Genomic DNA, 20,579 nt, shown 5'->3' with positions numbered 1-20,579 from the left:
TGAGTGCGCCAGGTGGACACGCATTAGTTCCAGTCTTCTTTGCTTCTTCTTAATCCGTCAGTTATTAAACGTCCAAACGAGGGGCTTTGCTAGTTCTGTCAAGAGTTTCCTACCAGTTTCCTACGAGTTTCCCCTCTGTTGCGGGAACCGAGTTTGTCAGTTTGTCAGAGAAGAGTGCGCTCGGCGGTTCTAGCGTTAAGGACTGCTCCCTTTGTGTACGTGGATAGTCAGTCATCTCTCGTAGGTCCGGCCTCGGTTGGGATTTGAACCCACACCGTCGAGGGTCGGCGTAACCACTCGGCTGTCGCGAATCCCTGACCGATCTATAATATACTGTTGGTTTATAGGTCACAGTAACTCTTCTCGGCGACCAAAAATGACGATAGCAAGATAGAAGTTGACATCATTCACTTTGCATGAGTCTAAATAAATATGCTAGGCAAAATTTTAAACAAGGAAGCTGGAGCGAATGGTCCTGTTTTCAGATGCTTCAGATTTGATAAAATTCAACAAAAACCTACTCAAGGTTCACCAGCACTTTCCAGAAATGCGACAACATTATAACAGAATATTTTCGTAGAATTCATCTGTAAACAATGGGAACTATTTGTGCTGGGAAATGAAATTGCAACAAACAATCCCCATTGCATGCTTGACATATTTTATATTCCCCTTCACATCATTACCCTCTTTTTGCACGCACTCTTGTGACTCACGCTCCTCCCGGGGCGGGAAAACACGATGTCGAACAAGATTGCAGATGACAACCCCCTTTACAAAACATGTTGTTGGTTGATTGACTGGAATGCAAACGAACGGGCTGCTTGCAACAGATGAAAAGGGAAAAAATTAAACGTTTATAATTCATTTGAATCACTTTAGTTGATATATTGTAAACGAATGCAATGCTAAAACCAATTGCACATTACATAAATTGAATGAGCAATTTAGATCGTTATTTTTTATACCCTTTTTCGCATTGTCGAAAGAACAGAAGGATCATTTCAAGAGCGTCTGTTTTCCCTCTAAGGAACAGCAAGAGATACCGTCCTTAGCAGCTAAGGTGCTTTGTTGGTCAAGCAACTGGAATAGATACAGAAGGACTTTCGGTTCTGATGGGGAGAGTTATTGGTTTTGCATTGTAGATGATTCGAGAAAGAAGAACGTCCTACGAGATAGTCGAGCTGTTTGTCGAGCCTGTGAACAATATTCTGAAGTTGGCGAACGTAGGAAAGATCCGGAAGATAAGGCAGGGATCTTGAGAAGGTGCAGAAGATTGAAGAAAGCTGGTAAACAGATCCTGACGGACAAAGAATGGGACGATCCAGCCATCAATTGGTGGTTTCGTCAAAGAAAATTGTTATTTAATTGGCTGCTGTGTAATTTAAATGTATCGATAAAATACAAATGGTTCAACAATTCATTAATTTATCCTTTGCGATACAACTTTGACCCTTGAAATGCGACAAACCAAAACAAATCCTCTTCAATGAAGCCACATCCGATTGCAACAAATTCCAATAAATTCTAACCTTATTTTTGCAGTTCGCAATTTCTTCGTGGACTTTCTCCCCAACTCCTCTCTACACTTCATGTGAAATGGGCTACAGCAAAACAAACCACGCATTGCCGCATCAATAAAAACTCATCCGCGAACACACGAACACATCGGCGACTGGCGAAAGGCCGGCTAGCTAGTGTGTGAGGGACAACAAACAAATAAACCATTCTCCCTCTGCTTCTCGACGGACGGCATCGGGCGACCGGGCAGCGAACAGCTGACGGCGGACGATGGGGATGATGACAATTGCACCGACCGACCATATGATCAGTCAAGGTCTTGCAAGGAATGGAAAGTGTAGGAAAGCTTGCGGCCGACCCGTTGTATGAACGTTGTTGTATGAACGCCACCCGTAAGGATGGCGAGAATTTACATCGGCTTCTTCATTTGTCGCTTGCTTTCGGTCGCTTTCACACAAACTTTCTCCCTTCCATCGTATGGGAGGACACTTACTTGGCAGACCAAAGCGAAAATGGCATGGCATTTATCCCACAACACTTGCTCCTAGTAGAAAAAAGGGCAATCACTGAATGCGTGGGTCGGTATCGTGGATAAGCTTCATTGTGTTGTATGAAAATGTTAGTGACTAAGTGGGGTATTTGATGACATTCATTTTCCGAGCCTTGCCAAACCCAGACGGACGAAAAGAGAAACGTCTACAGCACTCCTGTCAAGTCTGCACCTAAGGAGATGATAATTGGTGCCGACTTTTGCCGACGAAGGACGTCAATACACACCGAATACTTGAATCAAGATGTGTAGGTGTGGTCCGCAAATACATTTATTTCGCGTGACCTTAGCTACGGTCTAGCTGAAATTAGTTTGAAGCTAGACAGACTTTTGTTCCGTTGAAACCATACAAAACCAGGCGCCTCCATTGACTCGGAAATGGTGTAAACAAAATATTTAAAAGTTCATTTCAACGAACGGCGTTTTTCCTTTGCCTATAGTCAAATTCTTTATTTTAAATTATGTAACAAGCAACGGGAACACTCGGGCTTTTTTTTGAAACAAAAAAATACGAAAGGTATAACTTTATTAAGCCCTCCCCCGGGTAACAAAATCGCACACAAAAATAGGGAAAAAGAACACAGCGAGTGTTTCAATCCAAGAAATACAATTACTGCAAATTTCCGCATGTCATTCACACCAGAAACCATTGTCAGCCTGGCGGGGCACGTCACAGCCGTAAATTGATTCAATTTAAAAATCAGCATCCACCAGCAGCGACTCGACGGTGCGAGAAAGTTTCAATTATCCTGCTTTTGCTTTGCGGTATTCATTTTTGCTATATTTTTGCCAGCGGCAGCATACTCTTAACATCGAATTTCACTTAATGGACAGGCAAATATGAAAGTACCGGAGAATATTGAAATGACGAACGATGATAGGTACGTTTTTAACATACCGTTCGTTTGTTGATAATTAAATTAACATAACGCGTAAGTATGCAAGAAAGCTTTTTGTTGTACAACCGGTTGGTTCATATTTGATAAGAACCTGAAGAATACGATTCTAGAATATATACAAGTTGAAAACGTGATAAAAAGCAGTCGTTTTGAAAAGTATTATCAAGTCTAATTCTAGAGAGAGCGAACCTTCATATGGGAATTTGTGACTATGTGTTTCTTGTAAAACAAAAAGCAGTACACAAACATAACTTGGATTGTTTAAAATAATAACAGTATAGTAGACACCAAGATCATATGTACATATAGCCTCTACCGTGTTGTAGCAGTTCAACAAAACTTAGGAGACAAATTGAATGTAATGTGATTGGTAAATAAACTAATAAGGCCAAAAAAAGCATTTTTTTGGTAGAAAGTAAAACCATGAACGTTATTAAAAATAATTAGAACATATAATATGGAAATAGAGATAATGAAATCTGGCATAATCCATTTTTAAAACATGATCGAAAGGAATTATCTTTCGACTAACGAATAAATACCTATTGCATTCCATTGGTATGACTTACCTTATTTTCCACACTGTCGCAAAGGTTGCCCTTCTCCGTGGCATCGAACAGTTCCTGCTTGATGTTTTCCGGCAGCAGTGGGAGAAAATCGTTCATGGTATCGGAAAGGTCGTCCGTTTCCATGTTGCCAACCGAGGACGCCATCGTGCAGAGTACAGGGGACGAGGACCCCGTCGTTACCGGGGGTTACGAGATTCAATTAATCTTCCGCTTTAGCACACTGATCCACGTGTTGGACAAGAACATTCGGTGGTCTCACGATTCTGATTTTTCTTCACCCAAATGGCTGACCTTGACCTCGCGGTTGACACCGGGAAACCTTGACGACCTGGCCCCGAGGATGGCTTTCCTCTAGCGAAAGGATTTTTGATCACTTTTTCACCTCACTTTCACCAACACACGAAATGGGTTGAAAGTGTGACGGTGTGAATGATCGAAATCCAACACTACGCTAACTTTCGCTAATTTCAAACCAAACACTTTTTTAGCACCTCGCGGGTGCATCGGATGAGTTTCGCATCATAAACTCCAATGCAATCGTGGTAAAGTTTGAGCGCACACATCAGGGAATACACATACACAAGGAATTATACTGGTCCACGGATCCTGTCGGATATCCTGGAAATTACTTTGAGGCCATTTTTCCACACCCCACTAGCCGCGGCATCCTGATGATGTTACCTATGGAAAAACCAAAACAACAAACACATTTTATTTCACCTCAGCTTCTTCCACTTCCACCTCCAACAGAGATCCTTTTCCCCTCACATACACACACATACACACATACACACATCGACAATAGCTTGGCAACCTTGCCCTAGTATATAACGGCAGACATTGGCACAGGACGCCAAACGCCAGGAGCAGGAAGGGATGGAAGGGCCAAACGCAGCGGTGGCGCTTCTGTGCTGCGTTTTTTCCCTTTTTTCACAAGCTTCTCGCTTTGTACATGTACACACAAACACACACATTCACATAACGCACACTTGCGCTCACACTTTCTATTTTTCCCTTCGCTGCTGCAGAAGCACGACACACCAACACAGCGGTAGGGCCTGCTTTGAGGAAAATACGCGACTTGCTGATGTTATTGACATCGCTCCGGGAGCAAACGCCGACCTGCCCTTTTCCGATTCTGAAGCCGCTGCGAAATTCACGAAGCAAAACTATGCTTTCCATGCACACCGAATTTCGCACGCTCAGCCACACACACGCACGCACCATAAAGCATCGATGCGAAGCACCCCTGGAAGCCCTGAAAGAGCGCCACGAAGGAAAATGGCCGCCGATGAAAACTCGCGCACCCGGTCGTGCTGGTCACACCGCACGCCGCTGGCGTCCGCTAGGGCCGCGGCAAGAGCTTGTCAGGAACGGGCAGCAATTAATGAGACTTTTCTGTTTGTTAAACTTTCCATGAACCGACGAACTTTTATCGAACATTCTCGAAACCGTACGAACCAGGCAAACTTGGATGCTGTGAGGAACACCTTTTTTATGCTATACGACGAAGCCACATCGTCTCATACACTTCAGAACATCACCGATTCCATAGGCGGGCGATTCAGCATTGATGCATTTGATTGCTGGCAACATGAACCAGGAGGTTTGGTGAAAACTAGCAATAACCCTGTATTTAGCAGCTACAAGCACTTTTATGACGCAGCTGATTGGGTCAATTAACTTCTGGAGCTTGTTGAAGGGTACCGTTCTTCTCCTAAAACTTACTTGCAATCAATCAGATAACCTCTACCACCATCGCGGTACAAGTGAACACACTTTAGCACACACATTTGTTTTGTGAAACAAACTAAACTTTCAGTTTTAAGAACCGAATGTAGCGAACTCATAGATTCTTCCGGCTAAAAAAGGTAATCTCCAACATCGGCTGCACAATTTCACCGTACGTCTGCTAAATGGTAATTTGCCGTACGTCGTTTCATTCAAGAGCTGCTAGCACCGATCACAGAATACCACGTAAAACCCCTCAAAACACGACCCTGTTTCCCACGCACAATATTTTCGTTTACCAACGCTTATGAAACCCACGCACTCACCGCAAAATATATTTTTCTTATTATTTGACTGAACTACACAAAAGAATAAAGAAGCATTGCTCGTACTTTTGGAAAATGTAGTATTTTTATCCTGCGCGTCCTTTTCTGTGATGACAGCGGCGGCAGACTCCTTTGCAATCGCAAGCGAATAGCATCCGAACGACGATGAAGCACTTTGACGACAACATTGCACGAAAAGTTTTCTCGCTCTGTCTACTAGTGTTGGCAGAATCGGGATTCGGAAGATTCGAAGATTCGATCCCTAGACGGATTCTAAAGATTCGAATCCCATCTGACGGATTCTAAAGATTTGATTCGATTAGGATTCGAATCAGATTTGATTGGTTTGGGACTCGATTTGATTCGATTCTGACTTGATCCTAAACTGTTTGAATCGGCTCACAATGATTTGAGTCGAATTAGTCACATAACTAGTCGATCTAGAGACAATGTAATTGATTTAAGTTTACTCAAATCGAACGCTGGGTAGAATGTCCAATGGACATAGATTGAGTTTTTTGCGCGATTTGCAAGTTAGGCTCTAGAAAAAATCCTGGAACCTATTTTTTACAAAGAAATACAGTAGAATGTCCATTATCCGAGTTGTTCTACCCAACCAAACCCATTTCATCAGGACCAGACCATTTTTACCGGATTCTGATCGGATTCTGTTGATTCAGATTAGGATACACAATTTCCAGACTGACATTGATTTGTTTACATGATGATGATGATGATGATGATGATGATCATGATGAGTCTCACCGCTTACCCCTACATAGGTTTGAGAGGGACGAAAGTATCTTGCGATATTAAATATAAATCATCAAACGAGGGGGCATTGGGGCAATACTCTCCAGAACAATCGCATCCAACTCTGCTCCATTCATACGGTCGCCATCGATTGCACAAAGGGGTACATCTTAGATTTCCCAACTAGCAAAAGGAGACCACTTTCTGGAGTAGGACAGGTATTTTCGCACAGTTTTGTTTAACACCGCCAGCTATCAATGATTGATAGTGTAGTGAAATCCACCAGTACTACTTAAGGGACCTGATCTTGTTCCTTCCATACAACGGTCCCGAGCAACCACCTCGAAAGGTAAGTCCCCCAAGGTTAACGAGGCACCTTTCCGGAGGGTAAGAGGGTATTTATGCTCTGTTTGTAGTTCCCCCCGCCAATTACCATTGGTTGATAATGTGGTGCCACTATCAAGAACAGAAAGGGACCCAACTACAGCGAGATGTGTAGATACTATTAGTCCTTTTCGTACAGCCATGTCCACCAATTGTCCTCGTATACGCGCGCGTGTCTCAAAACTATGTAGACTCATTCATTCTATTAAGTTAAATAAAAATAAAAGGCTCAAAAACTACAAAATTTACTAAATACATTGCAAGCACAGCGTCTGACAACTTTCTTCACGAATACGACGCAAAGGCGATTGAACTCTCTTAGATTTCGCGCTTGTTTAATCTCTTTCGGCATCCTGTTGTACCAATGTACTCCTTTAAAAACAACGAATTTCGTTCCAGACAATTAGCCAGGAAGTCTTGGCTCACCGGCATTACGAATGTGATACCGATGCACGTCAGACCCAACCACTATCCTTTCCCCCAAATACGTTGGTACCAGGCCTTTCAAAATTTTGTGCACAAAAGTCTACAGTTCCAAAGGACCACTATCCGCTGCTTGGACTGTTCCGACTGTTTCTTGGATTGGGATTAGGATTTGGGGATTTGGTTTACCCACCACTACGGACGAAACTAGCGCCAAACTGGCATCAACAAGCTTCAAAAACCTTGGTCACAACTGTAAATAATGGCTAATTTCTCAATAACTTTTTAGTGGCTTGGCCAATTTTAATTCCAGACCCCTCAAATGAAAGGTCTTTTAAAGACTGATAGCTCTGTGCAACAAAGACTCTTTCGTAATTCTTAGTTTATGAAATTCTGAGGTGTAGATGCAGAAACCTTGGTTGGTATCTTCTGCTGAAATAACAAATTTGTTAATAACTTTGCAACTGCTTAACCGATTTGTACATGTGACCCCTTAAATGAAAGGTCTGCTCAAGACACACAACTTTGTCTAACAATAGATCATTCTATATTTTCTAGTTTTTGAGAAAGTTTATTTTTCGAAAAGCTTCGGAAATCTACCGGTTCGACCGGAACAAGGTACTCAATACTTCGAATAGCCATTTAGGCAAAAAATTGCTAATTTGTTAATAACTTTTGATTCTTTGAACCGATTTTCACGATTCAAATGAAAGGTCTGCTCAAGACACACAACTTTAATACCTGCATTGCCAACTCGAAATTGGCCCGGTTGACTATAAGTGATGGCGATGAGGAGTGACTGATAGTTGAGGTTAGAAAACCTCCAAATGTAATTTTCATATAATCCCAGGAAAACCCAGTTTGATAGTTCCTGATTCGCGAATTCTCTCTTCGAAAGAGAGATTTTGCGATTTTGCGAGAGAATTTGCAATTCTTTATCTCGATAGCGATAGCGATCCAGATTGTCCTGGGGACCATTCACAAGCTCGATTTAGCCTTTGGATCAATTCAACCATTGATTGTACAATTGTTAAAGTAACACATCAGATGAAAAATCGGCATTAGATGAGCATGACGGATTGGGATTCGGATTCGAAGATCCGGATCTCAGAATGGATTTGAATCGAAAGATTCGAATCCTTGTAGGGATTCAGTTTTTCCATCACTACTGTCTACCATGCAGTGTGACGCCATCTTTGTATTCGTGAAGACGTGCCGGCTGTTTCAGTGCGTTTATGCTATCCGCGTTCGTTACTTTGCGCAGCTAGCCGCAGATCTGTGCTGAGTAAATTCAAAAAAGATCTTTTCGTTTTTTAAAACTAGTCTTTTGCTCAAATTCGAATAGAAAGACACAGTGGTTAAAAAAATGGGTCAAAAACTTTATTCATTAATCTTCTTATGTTAATTGTACTCTTCGACATAAACTTGTATTCCTACAGAAGATGTGTGCTGGACCGGCAATAGCTGTATTTTGGACTTTTCCATCGCTTCTTCGATCGCATTGTTTTTAACGAACGGGAAGCTCTGCAGCCTTGGATCGGTCCCGATTTTCACGAACGCCGACTCCGTCGTGTGAAGTACAATTTTAAATCGCACATCGTCGTCCGCGGGGAGCGGTTTCAGATCTTTCATCCGGGAGTCTAGCGCCAGCAGTGATGATCGTAGCTCTTCCTCGAACGCAAGCATACATTGATCTTTTTCCAGGGCAAACCCTTTATGATCAAAGTCGAACACGTAACTTTCCTTCGGTTTCTCCTCGTCGTGGTAGATGAGCACCTCCAAACGCCGCAGTTTGTGCGTCCGATTCAATTCACGGGCCGCCCGAAGGGTCTTCTCGATGTACTCGTTCAAAGTCTTGTAAATCGACATGTACACGGGAATGTTGTACGCTTTGCGGGCACGAAAAATTGCTTCCGGATAGAGGTTTCGTTTGTATAGTATTGCGTTTACGTATATTTCTACCATTTCCATGATGACGTCATTTTCTACGAAAAGAAGCAAATCGATTTTTAAAAAGGTAACAAAATTGGCCTGTACGTATAATCGGCTTACCAAGATTTTCTAAACCCGGTCCCATCTTCTTCACTTTTCCTTGTATGTTTAGATAGCGTCTAGAAGCGCGAAACAAATAAGTTTGTTTGCATAATTTTGATTGTGGAATGTTTGACAACATCAATTTAATTTTCGCCGTCAACAAGCGAAAAACGATTCACGTAGAATAGAGCAAGACAATTGCTACCAGATGGCGCTAATCATGTTTCACGATTTGAAATGATCGCTTCAAACGCTATATTCCGATCAATTGCTTTTGTATACCGTTGGGCAGACTTTTAACAAATCCTAGATCTGGAAGATGTTATTTTTCCTGGATAATGTTGAATAAAATATTGAGCAAGTTCAACAGTTTTTCTTCCAATCATTGTACACAAAACAACAATCAAGTATGATGCATAGCAAAATGTATGTATTTCTTGCATTACTATTATTCCATCAAATTTCTAATTCAATGAAATGTTTCTCTATATTCGAACGGCACATACACCCGCTGTATGTTGCAGGTTCTATTCTTAGCGTCTTGCCAAAATTGGGATCGCGTGATAGTAGTTTAGCAGGGTTCTAGCCTGAATTATTCCCACTGCGAATAGGGACATAATCCGCTAGTTATTGTTCTCAATGTGCACACAAATTGGGATGTTGATATATGTATATATTTCTTCTCTCAGGTATCCTTTTTTTATAACACTTATCAATGCTCCAATAGGGACAGAAACGACTCGATGATGTTCAACAATTAGCAAAAGACAATTACCGTAAGTAGCAAAGTGAGTGGTTTAGAATTTCGATCGCAATGTTTTTAACTTCTATCCTACGAGGGTAACATCTATTGGGTCACAGGGTTGCAATGTTGGTACTGGTTTATCGTGACTGTATCCGCGGCGTTGCTAAATCTTCCGCGATAATTGAGCGTTAATTGAGAGAAAAAAGATGCTCACAAAGTGGAAAACAGTGCTTGCGTGTGTGAGAGGGTGTTCGTCTACAGCTTGATCTTGTCGGCCAACGAACAGGACAGTCCCGTACCGTCCGGTTCCACGTTGAGTGACTTCACCACGCCATCCTCCAGCACCATCGAGTACCGCTTCGAGCGTAGGCCACCGAGTGGTGGCAGATCGGCGCCCAGATCGAGGGCCTTCGTGAAGGCGGCGGCCGGATCGGCCAGCATGCGCACCTTACCGCTGGCATTGTGCTGCTTGCCCCAGGCGGACATGACGAACGGGTCGTTTACTGAAACGCACACAATTTCCGTCGCACCAGACGACTTCAGTTCCGCTGCCTTCTCGACGTACCCCGGCAGGTGGGTCTTGGAGCAGCCGGGCGTGAAGGCGCCAGGAACGGCAAACAGGATCACCTTCTTGCCGGCGCACAGATCCGCTACGTTGACTTTGTTGGCCGGTGAATCCTCGAACAGGTCGACCGAGGGTACCTTATCTCCTTCCTTCCGTCATAGCCGTCGTTGTAGTGCATGAGCATGGAAAAAAGAAGAAAGTAAATGAGACAACGCGTTAGTTACGAAAAGCTGTAAACCACCTTTTCCCCTTAACCACGAACACACACACACACACACAGCGACAAGTATCGATTTATTACGGACCATTTACCTTCGATTCTTGCCATTACACCACCAAAAGGACACCGGCAATGAAATATAGATCGCCGACCCGAGAACCAACCCCGCATCATCCCACTTTAAGCAAGCAATAATCTACCGACCCCCCATTCCCCTGTCCGACAGGTAACTTCCTTTAACCTCATTCCTTTTTCCCCGGGCGGACCGAAAACAAATGAGATAATACATATTTCATGCGGCACAGCTCACCAAGGATCCATAACGGCCCGGGACACGATGGCAATAATCGTGGGACACACACATATTACTCCGGTCATGAATTCCCATTTGCGTTATCGTTTGCGGTTGGAACGTTTTTAATGAATCGTTATGTGCCAGGCTGAGGGGAGGGCTTGGACGGATGAGTGTGATGTTGCCACGATGGGTTCCGGCATTTGCATGTGAAAAGCCTATCCAAAACGAATGGTGGGTTCGTGAAAAATATCGATAGGCGCTGCATGCTCCGGAATGAGTATCATGGTGATATTCTCCTGATGAAGGCCATTAATTTTCTACTTCAATTCAAATCTCTAATCAAGCCCACCATTACCACCCATTCGGCGTAACATACAAACGCACGTTGATGACGGTATAAATTGAATCGGTTTGCCGTAATTGAATTTGAGTCTCGTAATCCAATATAATTAATTCGTACCCTTCCGTGCATTTGTTTTTTTCGTGTGAGTTATGCCCACTCTTCCATCGGAGCTAAAGTTTCACGGCATGCTGAGTCGTGCTTTCCCCATCGACAAAAACGTCCTCATCAAATCCATCAACCGTAGGATGGGGTCTTTCTGAATGGAGCGACCTTTTGTGCTTTTGCTTTGCCTGGCCGGCAAAGTGGTTTCAAGTATCACTTGTATCACAAACTACTCTCTCGATCTATCTTTTAGCCCATCGATGCGGATGAATTGAGTTGGGTGCTTCGGGATTTTATGAACAGGACAAGATAAGCGCACGCACAATACGCATACTGCAAGTCACCGTTATCGCTCGGTATATTTGTACCCAAATTTCGTTAACATCGAAACGAGTGTTACCGTTCAAGTTGTCTAGAGTTTTTCCCACTATCCAACGGTTCAATGAGGTGAATCGATCCAACTCATACAATTCAACTTAAAGTGACATTGCCCGTTTTATTTTATACACAACTATTGACGGTTATAAAACAACATAACTACTGGAATTATTCATGACATGTTTTAATATGACACGACCTAAATTTTGACAAAATGTTACAATTACTGTCGTTGCTTTTTTCACGAAAGATTTGCCAATTGTCATTGTAAACAAGAAACTTTTAAATTTCGCATTAAAATTATTTTATTTTAGCTATTTAAATGAACAGATGAGTTAGGAAAATATTTCCTTAAACAGATCAAATCCAATTAAAGGCCCAGTTGGAACGATATGTTTGATTGAAACAAAACTGATTCCTCAAGGGTTTGTTCTCTGCTCAGCTCCGTTTCGTAGAACAAAGTACCTTGATTAACTTAAGATATCCTTAGGTTAAACATTCCACAGCCATAGAGCAAAATACGGCACGCGAACAAAGACCAGAAAACATCCCTTATTTCAAAGAATAACCACAAAAGTTTTACCGTGACCCCTTGGAAAGCAAAGGTGAAAAATAACTGACTAGAATGAGTAGCAAAGATGCCACCCTTCTCTCTATTCTAGATCTTATCTACGCATTCCTCTTTGTGTGTGCGTGCGCTTTCCCTTAAAACCCAATTAAAAAGGATTTTCCGGAAAGCGCTGCTTCCTCCATTGCGGTTTCTATCGGGTTGGTGAAGTTATTCCAGCTCATGGGGTACTCTGAATAAACTTTCCTTGCTCTCCGTGGCGATACAAAGCTTTCGCCGCCGTCCGAACACCCCAAAGCCCAACTGAATCAACAAATAGTATATCCCAAAGTTCTTCAACTCCTATTGCGTACCGGGGCCACCAGTTGAGGGCGACGGTTGGTCAAGGTAGTGTGAGCAGTAGTGCCGGGGAGTCCACTTTGAAAGATACACAAACACACGTATCTTTGGTTATGTTTACCGAATCAACAAACCGGCGCATAAAGGTTAAACTACCGAACAGCACCGTCCAGGGATGGTTCGGTTAGGCTAAGATAATATGATCCTTACCACGAACTTTTCGCTTCTAGGATGTGGTGTTCTCGTAAGGTAGAGCAAAAACCATGCGACTGATGACGAAAGGAAAAAGAACAACGCACACCTCCACATGCCTGCCGGGGCAGCGAACATTAAGCCCCAAAGGACGTCGTCAGAAAAATAACATTTCCCCACTCGTTACCGTCAATGTTCTGCCTACTTTGCCGCCGACGTCAAACGTCCTGGTGTGTGTTGGAAAAGAATGAGCGGAAATTTCCCACGATGGCCAACCAACGTTGTTCAATGTGCCGGAAAAGTGAACCGTGTGGGTGGTGGGTGGTTTCTCTGTTTCCTTAACAACGAGGTAGATTTTTTTTTCTGTGCAATAAAACGAGCGAAATTCGAAAAATGTAACCACGTGGAAAGCACAGTAGAGCAGAACAACCAAGCCTGCTATGATAATTTTCAAACCAGCTCAAATTTCAAGTGCAGTGGCATTACCGCACGGTTGCTTCTGCACGAGCGCACCTTAAAAGAAAAGCATGCTCCTTCGTCCTGCCGTCATTTTTCCCTGCTTCGTCATATGGTGTGAGATGTGATGTCTGCACAGGACACACATGCCGTATGGGAAGAGAATCATAAATAACACAGAAAGGGTACACGGCCCGGCTCGTTAGTATCGATCGCGGGCGTACGTGCGAATATTCGCCCAAATGGCTCGAATGTAGGCGCTGGTTAGTGGGACAACGTTATCCTTTATGTCTCTGTTCACACGCTACCCAACCGATTCTGTCCTTTAGCAGAATCCGAGCCCCCAAGCAAAACAAAAAAAAAATGAAAAACGGAGCATATACGTGGCTTCGAACGGTTATTGTTTGTTTCACCTGGCCGGTAGGCAAATTTGCATTTGCCTAATGGAATCACAAACAATGCACGAGCGAACGGCGAATGCACCGACATGCTGCTGTGCACCTGGGAAAACCTTCCCCATCCTTACTTCCTTGTTGTGTGCCAAGGTTTGGTTTGGGCAGACCGCACTTTAAATGATTGTTAAAGAGTGGTGTGGCAATCGGCCACACGCCTTTCAGACGTGTTTTGTTTGATCTCCATGGTATTCTAAAGGGGTTCTAGCACTACCCTAAACAATTTTTCCGAGCTTTGTTTGGAATTTCCTCATCAACTCGGAATCAAACATTCCTGATTTTAAATGTTAAATTTTCCACCTTTCTAATTTTTAAAAAGTTTGCAACTCGTTGCAAAATAAAATTCTAGGTGAGGTTCTACGATTAAAATTTTTATCAAACCCTTCCCTTTTCTTCACATTAAATTATGCACCAAACATACTTATGTATGCAAACGAAACGCCGCTCCAACCGCAGTGTGACCAATCGACAGAACTAACGCTTGATCCTCCATTTGCCACTGATATGTCCGATGACCGATAGATGGGACGCGGCGGTTCGAGAACACGCTAAACAAAACGCGTCATATTGCGGCGGAAGTGTTGAATGTACGCCTCGAGGGGCATTATGTAATGCGCGATGTGTTTGTTTGGTGATAATTACGTTCCATTGCACAACGCACTGTTGAATTGCACCACTTTCGCAGGTGAATAGTTTTGAAGCACATTTACCTTAATTTGCACCATCTTCGAGGTATGGAATGAGGCAGCAACGTTCAGCAACTGTTGGGGACGTCCGCACTGGTTCAGCACACAGGACTTAATGAAGGTACACGACGGACGCACGAGTGAATTCATCAATGTTCAGGCGGGTGGCAACCGGCACGAAGAGACAGGAACCGGAACGGGACGGAACGCAGAGAAAGCAACACACAAACCGGTCGGCAAGAACAACCGCGCTTCGTGGAGCACAGAAGTCAGGGGGTCGTTGAGGAGAAGATGTGCTGCTGCTGGAAACACGTACTAAACTGAGCAGGACAGAACTAGTGCTGTATCTTTGCTTCGTTCTGCTATCTGTTTGGAGTTAGCTGTAATAAAAAAATAAAGATTCTACTGTAGCGAACGAATCGTGTCTGTATACCGAGGTATTTTTTTTGTTTCTATCGTAGCCTCCTTCTCCGGTGTGCTAGCGATACGTTTGGGAAATGAAGTTCGTTTGCGAATGATTTTTTTATGAACCAATCCGGTTGGATACACCGACTACATATGGCCCACGGGAGGAGCAAGGACTAACAAGAAGCTAACGAGGATTTAACGAGCACGGCATGGGGGACATCGGGATTTGCCGGCGGATATTTACAGCTGTTGTGTAAGGATAAAAACACACCACTAACACCCCTGCCATAGTGACACATACAACAGTAGGCGGATAAAAAGTGAAAACAAACGAGTGCTGTATATCCTTTCCCAACAGTCGCGAATGCTCGCTGAATTAATACTTGAAGAAATCAGGTAATAAAGAAACTATTTCTGATAAAAAACCGATATTATGGGAATTTTTACTACCTTATTTCCTTCGTCGAAAGAAACACGAACCGCAATGTGTTGTTGCACAACCTGAACTACCTTTTGTCATCAAATACAAGGTTGATAGAGCCCGGGAATTCTCTCGCTGCTCCAAGATCACGTTTCTACTTACCTTGGGTAAACTACGAACAAAACAAACCAGCTGTTGTAGCTGTCAAAACAATACTTTTCTAGCACGGTCTCACACATTCTAGAAGCCAAAGACATCGTTGCGGAACGAATCTAACGAAAACGACCGATTCATTTAATTGTTTCCACATGTAACAACCGACTGGGTGGCGCTTACAAAGGTACACTGAATAATAGGAAAAGTTTGTCTCAGTTAGCAAACTGTTCAATCAAGTTTCATCTATTCCTCCCACCAGATGGACGATATCGATATCGCACTGTGCCCGGTTACGGCAGTATCGGACCGGCACGCAGATATGGAGGTAAAATCGAATGCCATCGTACGGTTTTCCATCGTTCAAAGTGCGGTCCCGTTCGGTCGGTTAAAGTGTAACACCAATCTCAACATGCCACCGTCGAACTGGCTCAGCAATTCGGCCAACTCGTACGGCTTGGGACAGTTCCTATCGCATCAGGCCGGATTCAGCAGCTTTCGGATGGCGAACATGTTCCCGGACTGTGTAGGCGGGGTGGATGTGGTGTCGGATGCGGAAAATATCAAACGATTGCTCAAGCTGCCGTACTCGCCCAAGAGCGTCATATCGATGATTGTGCATCGAATCGAAAATACGCTGCTGATTGACGAGTTCGATGTGGCCAAATACTTGCTGCGCCAGGAGGAGAGCGAGTGGCAGTGGTTACGATCGTTTATCTACGAAAACATTCTTAAAAGTCTGAGTGACAATGAGCGGAAGCTGTTCCTCCACCCGAAAACACGTGAAGCGTTCCAGCAGAAGTATCTTACGTCCAAGTTTCTCTACCACAGTTTGCAGTCGGGCGAAAAGGATGAGGCAACGGACGAGCTGACCTATAACGGGCCGAACGATTGTGCACCGTACAAACCGTTACCCCTGGCCGGTCCGGTTCTACCGGAGCCGTCGAAAGAGGAAAATCTTCCCGATGCGCAGCAGACGAACCACGTGTTTAATAGGAACGTTATTTGGACATTCGAAGACATCCGCATGCTGATCGGCACAGATATGCCCATCTTTGGCGGAGCAAATAGACCTTGCATAAGCCTTCGGTTGCGCGACGAAACGAAACCGATCAACGTGCTCACCGGTATCGACTACTGGCTGGACAACCTGATGTCCAACGTGCCAGAGGTGGTCATGTGCTACCATCTGGACGGTATCGTTCAGCGGTATGGGCTGATAAAGACGGAAGATTTGCCACGGCTGGAAAATTCCGAATTCTCACCACAACTCATCCGCAACGTAGCCCAAAACATACTGGCCTTTCTGAAGGCGAACGTCACGAAGGCGGGTCACACGTACTGGCTGTTTAAGGCTCGGAATGACGATGTGGTTAAACTGTACGATCTGACCACACTGTGCAAGGCACACGGTGGCACTACCGATGGAGACGATGACGATAACGAAGAGCTACCGCCCGAGGAACCGGATGACGAGGATGGTGTAACCGGTGACGGGACACCAAAGTTGCCCGCCACCGGTGGGTCTCCAAACGGACAGAATCCATTCACCGTGCCAGTGGCGATGTTACTCTATACGGTGGCGAGAAACATGAAAAACTCCATCGAAGGTGGAAACCTGTCGGCCTCTAAGGCTGGTGCAATCCGAACCTTGCTCAATAATTGCATCAAACTGTTGCCGAAGGAAAAGTATCCACAAATCGTTACCTCGTCACACTATATCCTCTCGGATTTGCACATTCCTGCCGATACCGATCCAGGTAGGCTAGTAGCCTTAAGAGTCATTCATTATTTGTCTGTTTTTGTCTAGAATTTAAGAATTTAGAAAATTACCCAAATAAGTATGTCCCATAGACACGTTAATGTCTGAATCAGTCACTTTTATTTCATCATATTAACACATTTTTCTTGCTTTGATTTGAAAGGATCCCCCAAATTTAATAACGCCGTTGATGAAGAGGATGATGAATCGGCTTATTTGTTCGGAGAACGCATCTCGACGCCCTCAGAAAATGACCCCGACACCGAAGACGATGGTCACGGGTCGAAGGAGAACATTACGACCAACGGGGACGATGGTGGTAACGGATGCAACGGAAAACTGGAAGCTGCCATCAAGAGCATCCAGGACACACTGAAAGAGTACAAGGCAGACGAGCGTTTCGGCAAACACAATTCCCGCCCGGAGCCACTAGTGTGCGACACGGCGGAACGGTGTCACACCGCACTGCAGCACATTGTGGATGGGTTGCAGTGTCTGCAGTACTTCGACAGCTACGAGGAGCAAAAGCAGAAGGAGAAGGAAAAGGAAGCCGAACGGCGCAAGATTATCCACGAAGAGATGCACCAGAATATGGCCAAATCGGACAGTGCGATCCCGTTACCGTACGAACCGATCGGTGGGGAGCCGCGTCCGGTCGATCCCGATCGGGTCATTCCGATGGGCTGGAAGGGAAAGGATGTGGGGGAGAATCGGAACAGTGGGCTAGAGGAGGAAAAATCTAACCATGCCAAGGGTGGTAAGAAACGTTCGAAGCGAAAGGAACGGAACCACGGGAAGGCGGGAAAAGAAGATCAGCCCAATGCGCCACACGTTGCCGAAATAGACCCGCGAGCACTCCTACTGAAGGGACAAATTGGTGTGATAAAATCGTGGAACGTACATCTCAAGATTCTACTTTTCGAGAAAGCGTGTCTTGTGTACGCGACCATGGCCGAGCAGCACTATGCCCAGCAGCGGTACGGTACTACCCTGCACCATCTCTACTCTGCCATCCGGTGCCAGCAGGTAGTGACAAAGTACATCTCCTCCGTCTCATCGCAGCGCAGTCTGCTGCTTGGCCGAGCGGGCGATTGCTTTTTCCAGCTGGCCAAACAGTGGGACCATATTGGGCAGTATATGGAGCAGTTCCGGGACGTGCACCGGCTTGACCAGCTGATCATGGACGAGCTGGTAAAGGACATTGGCACCGAGGTGGAAAACACTCTCCCTGTTCCGACGGAAAACGTCGAGCAGCTGATGGTTACCAGCTGCGGATGTTATGAGACAGCCATCGCTTGCGCGTCAAAAGATTCGCAGGATGAGCTACGGCGTCGGTTGGGAAGCGTTCGAAACGAGCTGGGGGTAAAGTATATGCACTGGGCGCAAGAGGAGTACCACAAGTACTGGGAGGGCGAGCCAGAAGCACAGACTGATGGGGAGAGCGGAACAAAGGAGAATCCTCCCGGCGGAGAGCCATTGTATCAGCTTTTGGCGAAGAAATCGTATGATTCGTTACAGAAAGGTGTGACGCTGTTTGAAGCGGTTAACGACACCACAAATTTTGCGTTTCTACTCTGCAACATGGGACGCTTTATGCGATTCCGAGCGCATATCCACTTGGTCGGCGAAAGGTAAGTTAAACGGTACTAAAAATGACTTACTCCATACTGACATACTCATTTTGAAATATTTTCCTCCAGTCCTAATAATGTGAACATACAGAAAAAATTCTACCACGAAGCGTTCACCTACTATCAGCGGGCTCTCGGGACGCTTGGGTCGCGCAAGGAACATCCGGATCTCTGGTCGCTCGTCACGTGGGAGCTTTCCACTGCCACCTTTAATCTGGCCAAGCAACTGCAGGATCACAACGTGATCAGCCCGGACGGGCAGGGCCACCAATCGCAGGAGGAGGTCGAACAGGAGGTGGTGGAAATGTTGCAGCGGGCGCTCAAGTTGTGCGATCAGGACAACAGTGGACCGAAGCAAGTTCTTTACTCATTCCGTGCCGCCCTTATTCATCATCGGTAAGTTCGATACGATCGAAGAGTGCTTTGATACAACTTTGTTTCGACTTTGTTTCTTCTATCGCAATTTATCATTTACAAAATCAAATCTCAGTTCCGAAGAGATTTTCATTTCACTTTATATTCAAATTTTAAATTTTATTTTCAAATGTTTGGAACAAAAGTAAAAATAAGTATTTTCTGGGGGTAAAAAAGGGATTTTTGTGATCGAATTCCGATGTATAACATCACGCCTACTTTTCGAAGAAACATGTAAAGGATGTACACGAGAAGATAGGAAATTTAATCATTTTGATATTTCGTTACATTCTTCACGTGAACCTACACTTAGGATCGCCTCGTACTACCACATGTCCTATCGCTCGGCCGCCGACGAACACCGGAGAAAAACGATCCTGCAGCTAACGAAACTGCACTACGAGAAGGCTGCCAAAACATTCGAAAGTCTCGCCGAGCCGCAGGAATTCCTTCAGATCCAGATGGAACGGATTGCGCTGCAGGAGTACCAGTGCGAACAGGCACCAACGACGGCCGCCAAAACGCGCCATCTGCTGGCCGCCCTGGACATGTGCAAACAGGCGCATCCACTGATCGAGCAACTGGCCTCGACCAAAGGGCAGGGTATGGACGAAACGCCAAGCGTCCCTGGCGCTGACGGAAGCGGTGGCTTCGGAGAGATACAAAAACTACTGGAACTGTTCGAAAAACGACTGCAGGTGATGCTTCGTACGCTCACCAAGCTGGCGCTGATGGTGGCGGGTGGCAAGAAGGACACCAATGACCGCACGACCGATCGAACCGCTACCCACTACAAGACGCTGTTTGCTGTGGCCCTGCAGAAGCGTCCGGCCAAAAACGCGGAAGATATCGCACGGGACGGTGCTGAGGTGATTAGAGAATATGCCTTACATTTATCGTGTATTTTACGGAAAATTTGTGACCTTGATCGCGCTTACCTTGAGACGCGATGAAAATGGTTGTACTACTGCCAAGAAGGGTCAGTTAATGCTGGGGAAGGAAGGTATGCTGAATACAGTCAGTTCGTTGCGGGATCTTCACTTTTGTTTTCTAAAATAAACCTATGAAACCTAGCCCTAGCTGCTACGCCGCCGTGCTCATCAATGAATCCGAACGGCCTTCGTGACCCAGTTTGTCGTGCGTCTTAGAATACCGCGACGGTTGCTTCCTCTTTTCCTTTGCGTACTAACCAGATTCTAATTATCCGCGGTAAAAAAAGATTTACTCAACGATACGTGTGACTTAAAATTAACTTGACA

The 20,579-nt window shown here is 44.8% G+C and overlaps 4 protein-coding genes across 4 annotated transcripts in view; 1 reads left to right on the top strand and 3 right to left on the bottom strand.

Annotated features, from left to right (window-relative positions):
- The window catches only part of LOC131259032 (transcription intermediary factor 1-alpha), a 48,606-nt gene extending 42,859 nt beyond the window's left edge, over positions 1-5,747 (bottom strand). Inside the window, exons 1-2 of the mRNA XM_058260448.1 lie at positions 5,663-5,747; positions 3,540-4,220 (exon numbers count right to left, since the gene is read on the bottom strand). Of these exons, the coding sequence (XP_058116431.1) occupies positions 3,540-3,683 (144 nt within the window). The 5' untranslated portion in view covers positions 3,684-4,220; positions 5,663-5,747. The remainder of the gene's footprint in view (positions 1-3,539; positions 4,221-5,662) is intronic.
- Positions 5,748-8,529: 2,782 nt separating this feature from the next.
- LOC131258869 (DNA polymerase zeta subunit 2) lies at positions 8,530-9,303 on the bottom strand. The gene is made up of 2 exons (XM_058260259.1): positions 9,209-9,303; positions 8,530-9,141 (listed from the first exon to the last, which is right to left on the bottom strand). Exons 1-2 carry the CDS (start codon positions 9,231-9,233, stop codon positions 8,558-8,560), a joined length of 609 nt encoding a protein of 202 aa, XP_058116242.1. The 5' UTR covers positions 9,234-9,303; the 3' UTR covers positions 8,530-8,557.
- A 295-nt stretch (positions 9,304-9,598) lies between these two features.
- On the bottom strand, positions 9,599-15,452 carry LOC131264364 (peroxiredoxin-5, mitochondrial). The gene is made up of 3 exons (XM_058266702.1): positions 15,390-15,452; positions 14,556-14,911; positions 9,599-10,649 (listed from the first exon to the last, which is right to left on the bottom strand). The coding sequence occupies exons 2-3, from the start codon at positions 14,679-14,681 to the stop codon at positions 10,191-10,193; spliced, it is 585 nt and encodes a 194-aa protein (XP_058122685.1). The 5' UTR covers positions 14,682-14,911; positions 15,390-15,452; the 3' UTR covers positions 9,599-10,190.
- Positions 15,453-15,775: 323 nt separating this feature from the next.
- Positions 15,776-20,393, top strand: LOC131264271 (erythroid differentiation-related factor 1). Its single transcript, XM_058266592.1, has 4 exons — positions 15,776-17,273; positions 17,439-18,906; positions 18,976-19,302; positions 19,634-20,393. Exons 1-4 carry the CDS (start codon positions 15,776-15,778, stop codon positions 20,271-20,273), a joined length of 3,933 nt encoding a protein of 1,310 aa, XP_058122575.1. The 3' UTR covers positions 20,274-20,393.
- The last annotated feature ends 186 nt before the right edge of the window (positions 20,394-20,579 follow it).

The sequence above is a fragment of the Anopheles coustani genome, chromosome 3, assembly GCF_943734705.1.
Source record: "Anopheles coustani chromosome 3, idAnoCousDA_361_x.2, whole genome shotgun sequence".
NCBI classification, from domain to species: Eukaryota; Metazoa; Arthropoda; class Insecta; order Diptera; family Culicidae; genus Anopheles; species Anopheles coustani.
This window is presented reverse-complemented; position numbering and strand designations above follow the sequence as displayed.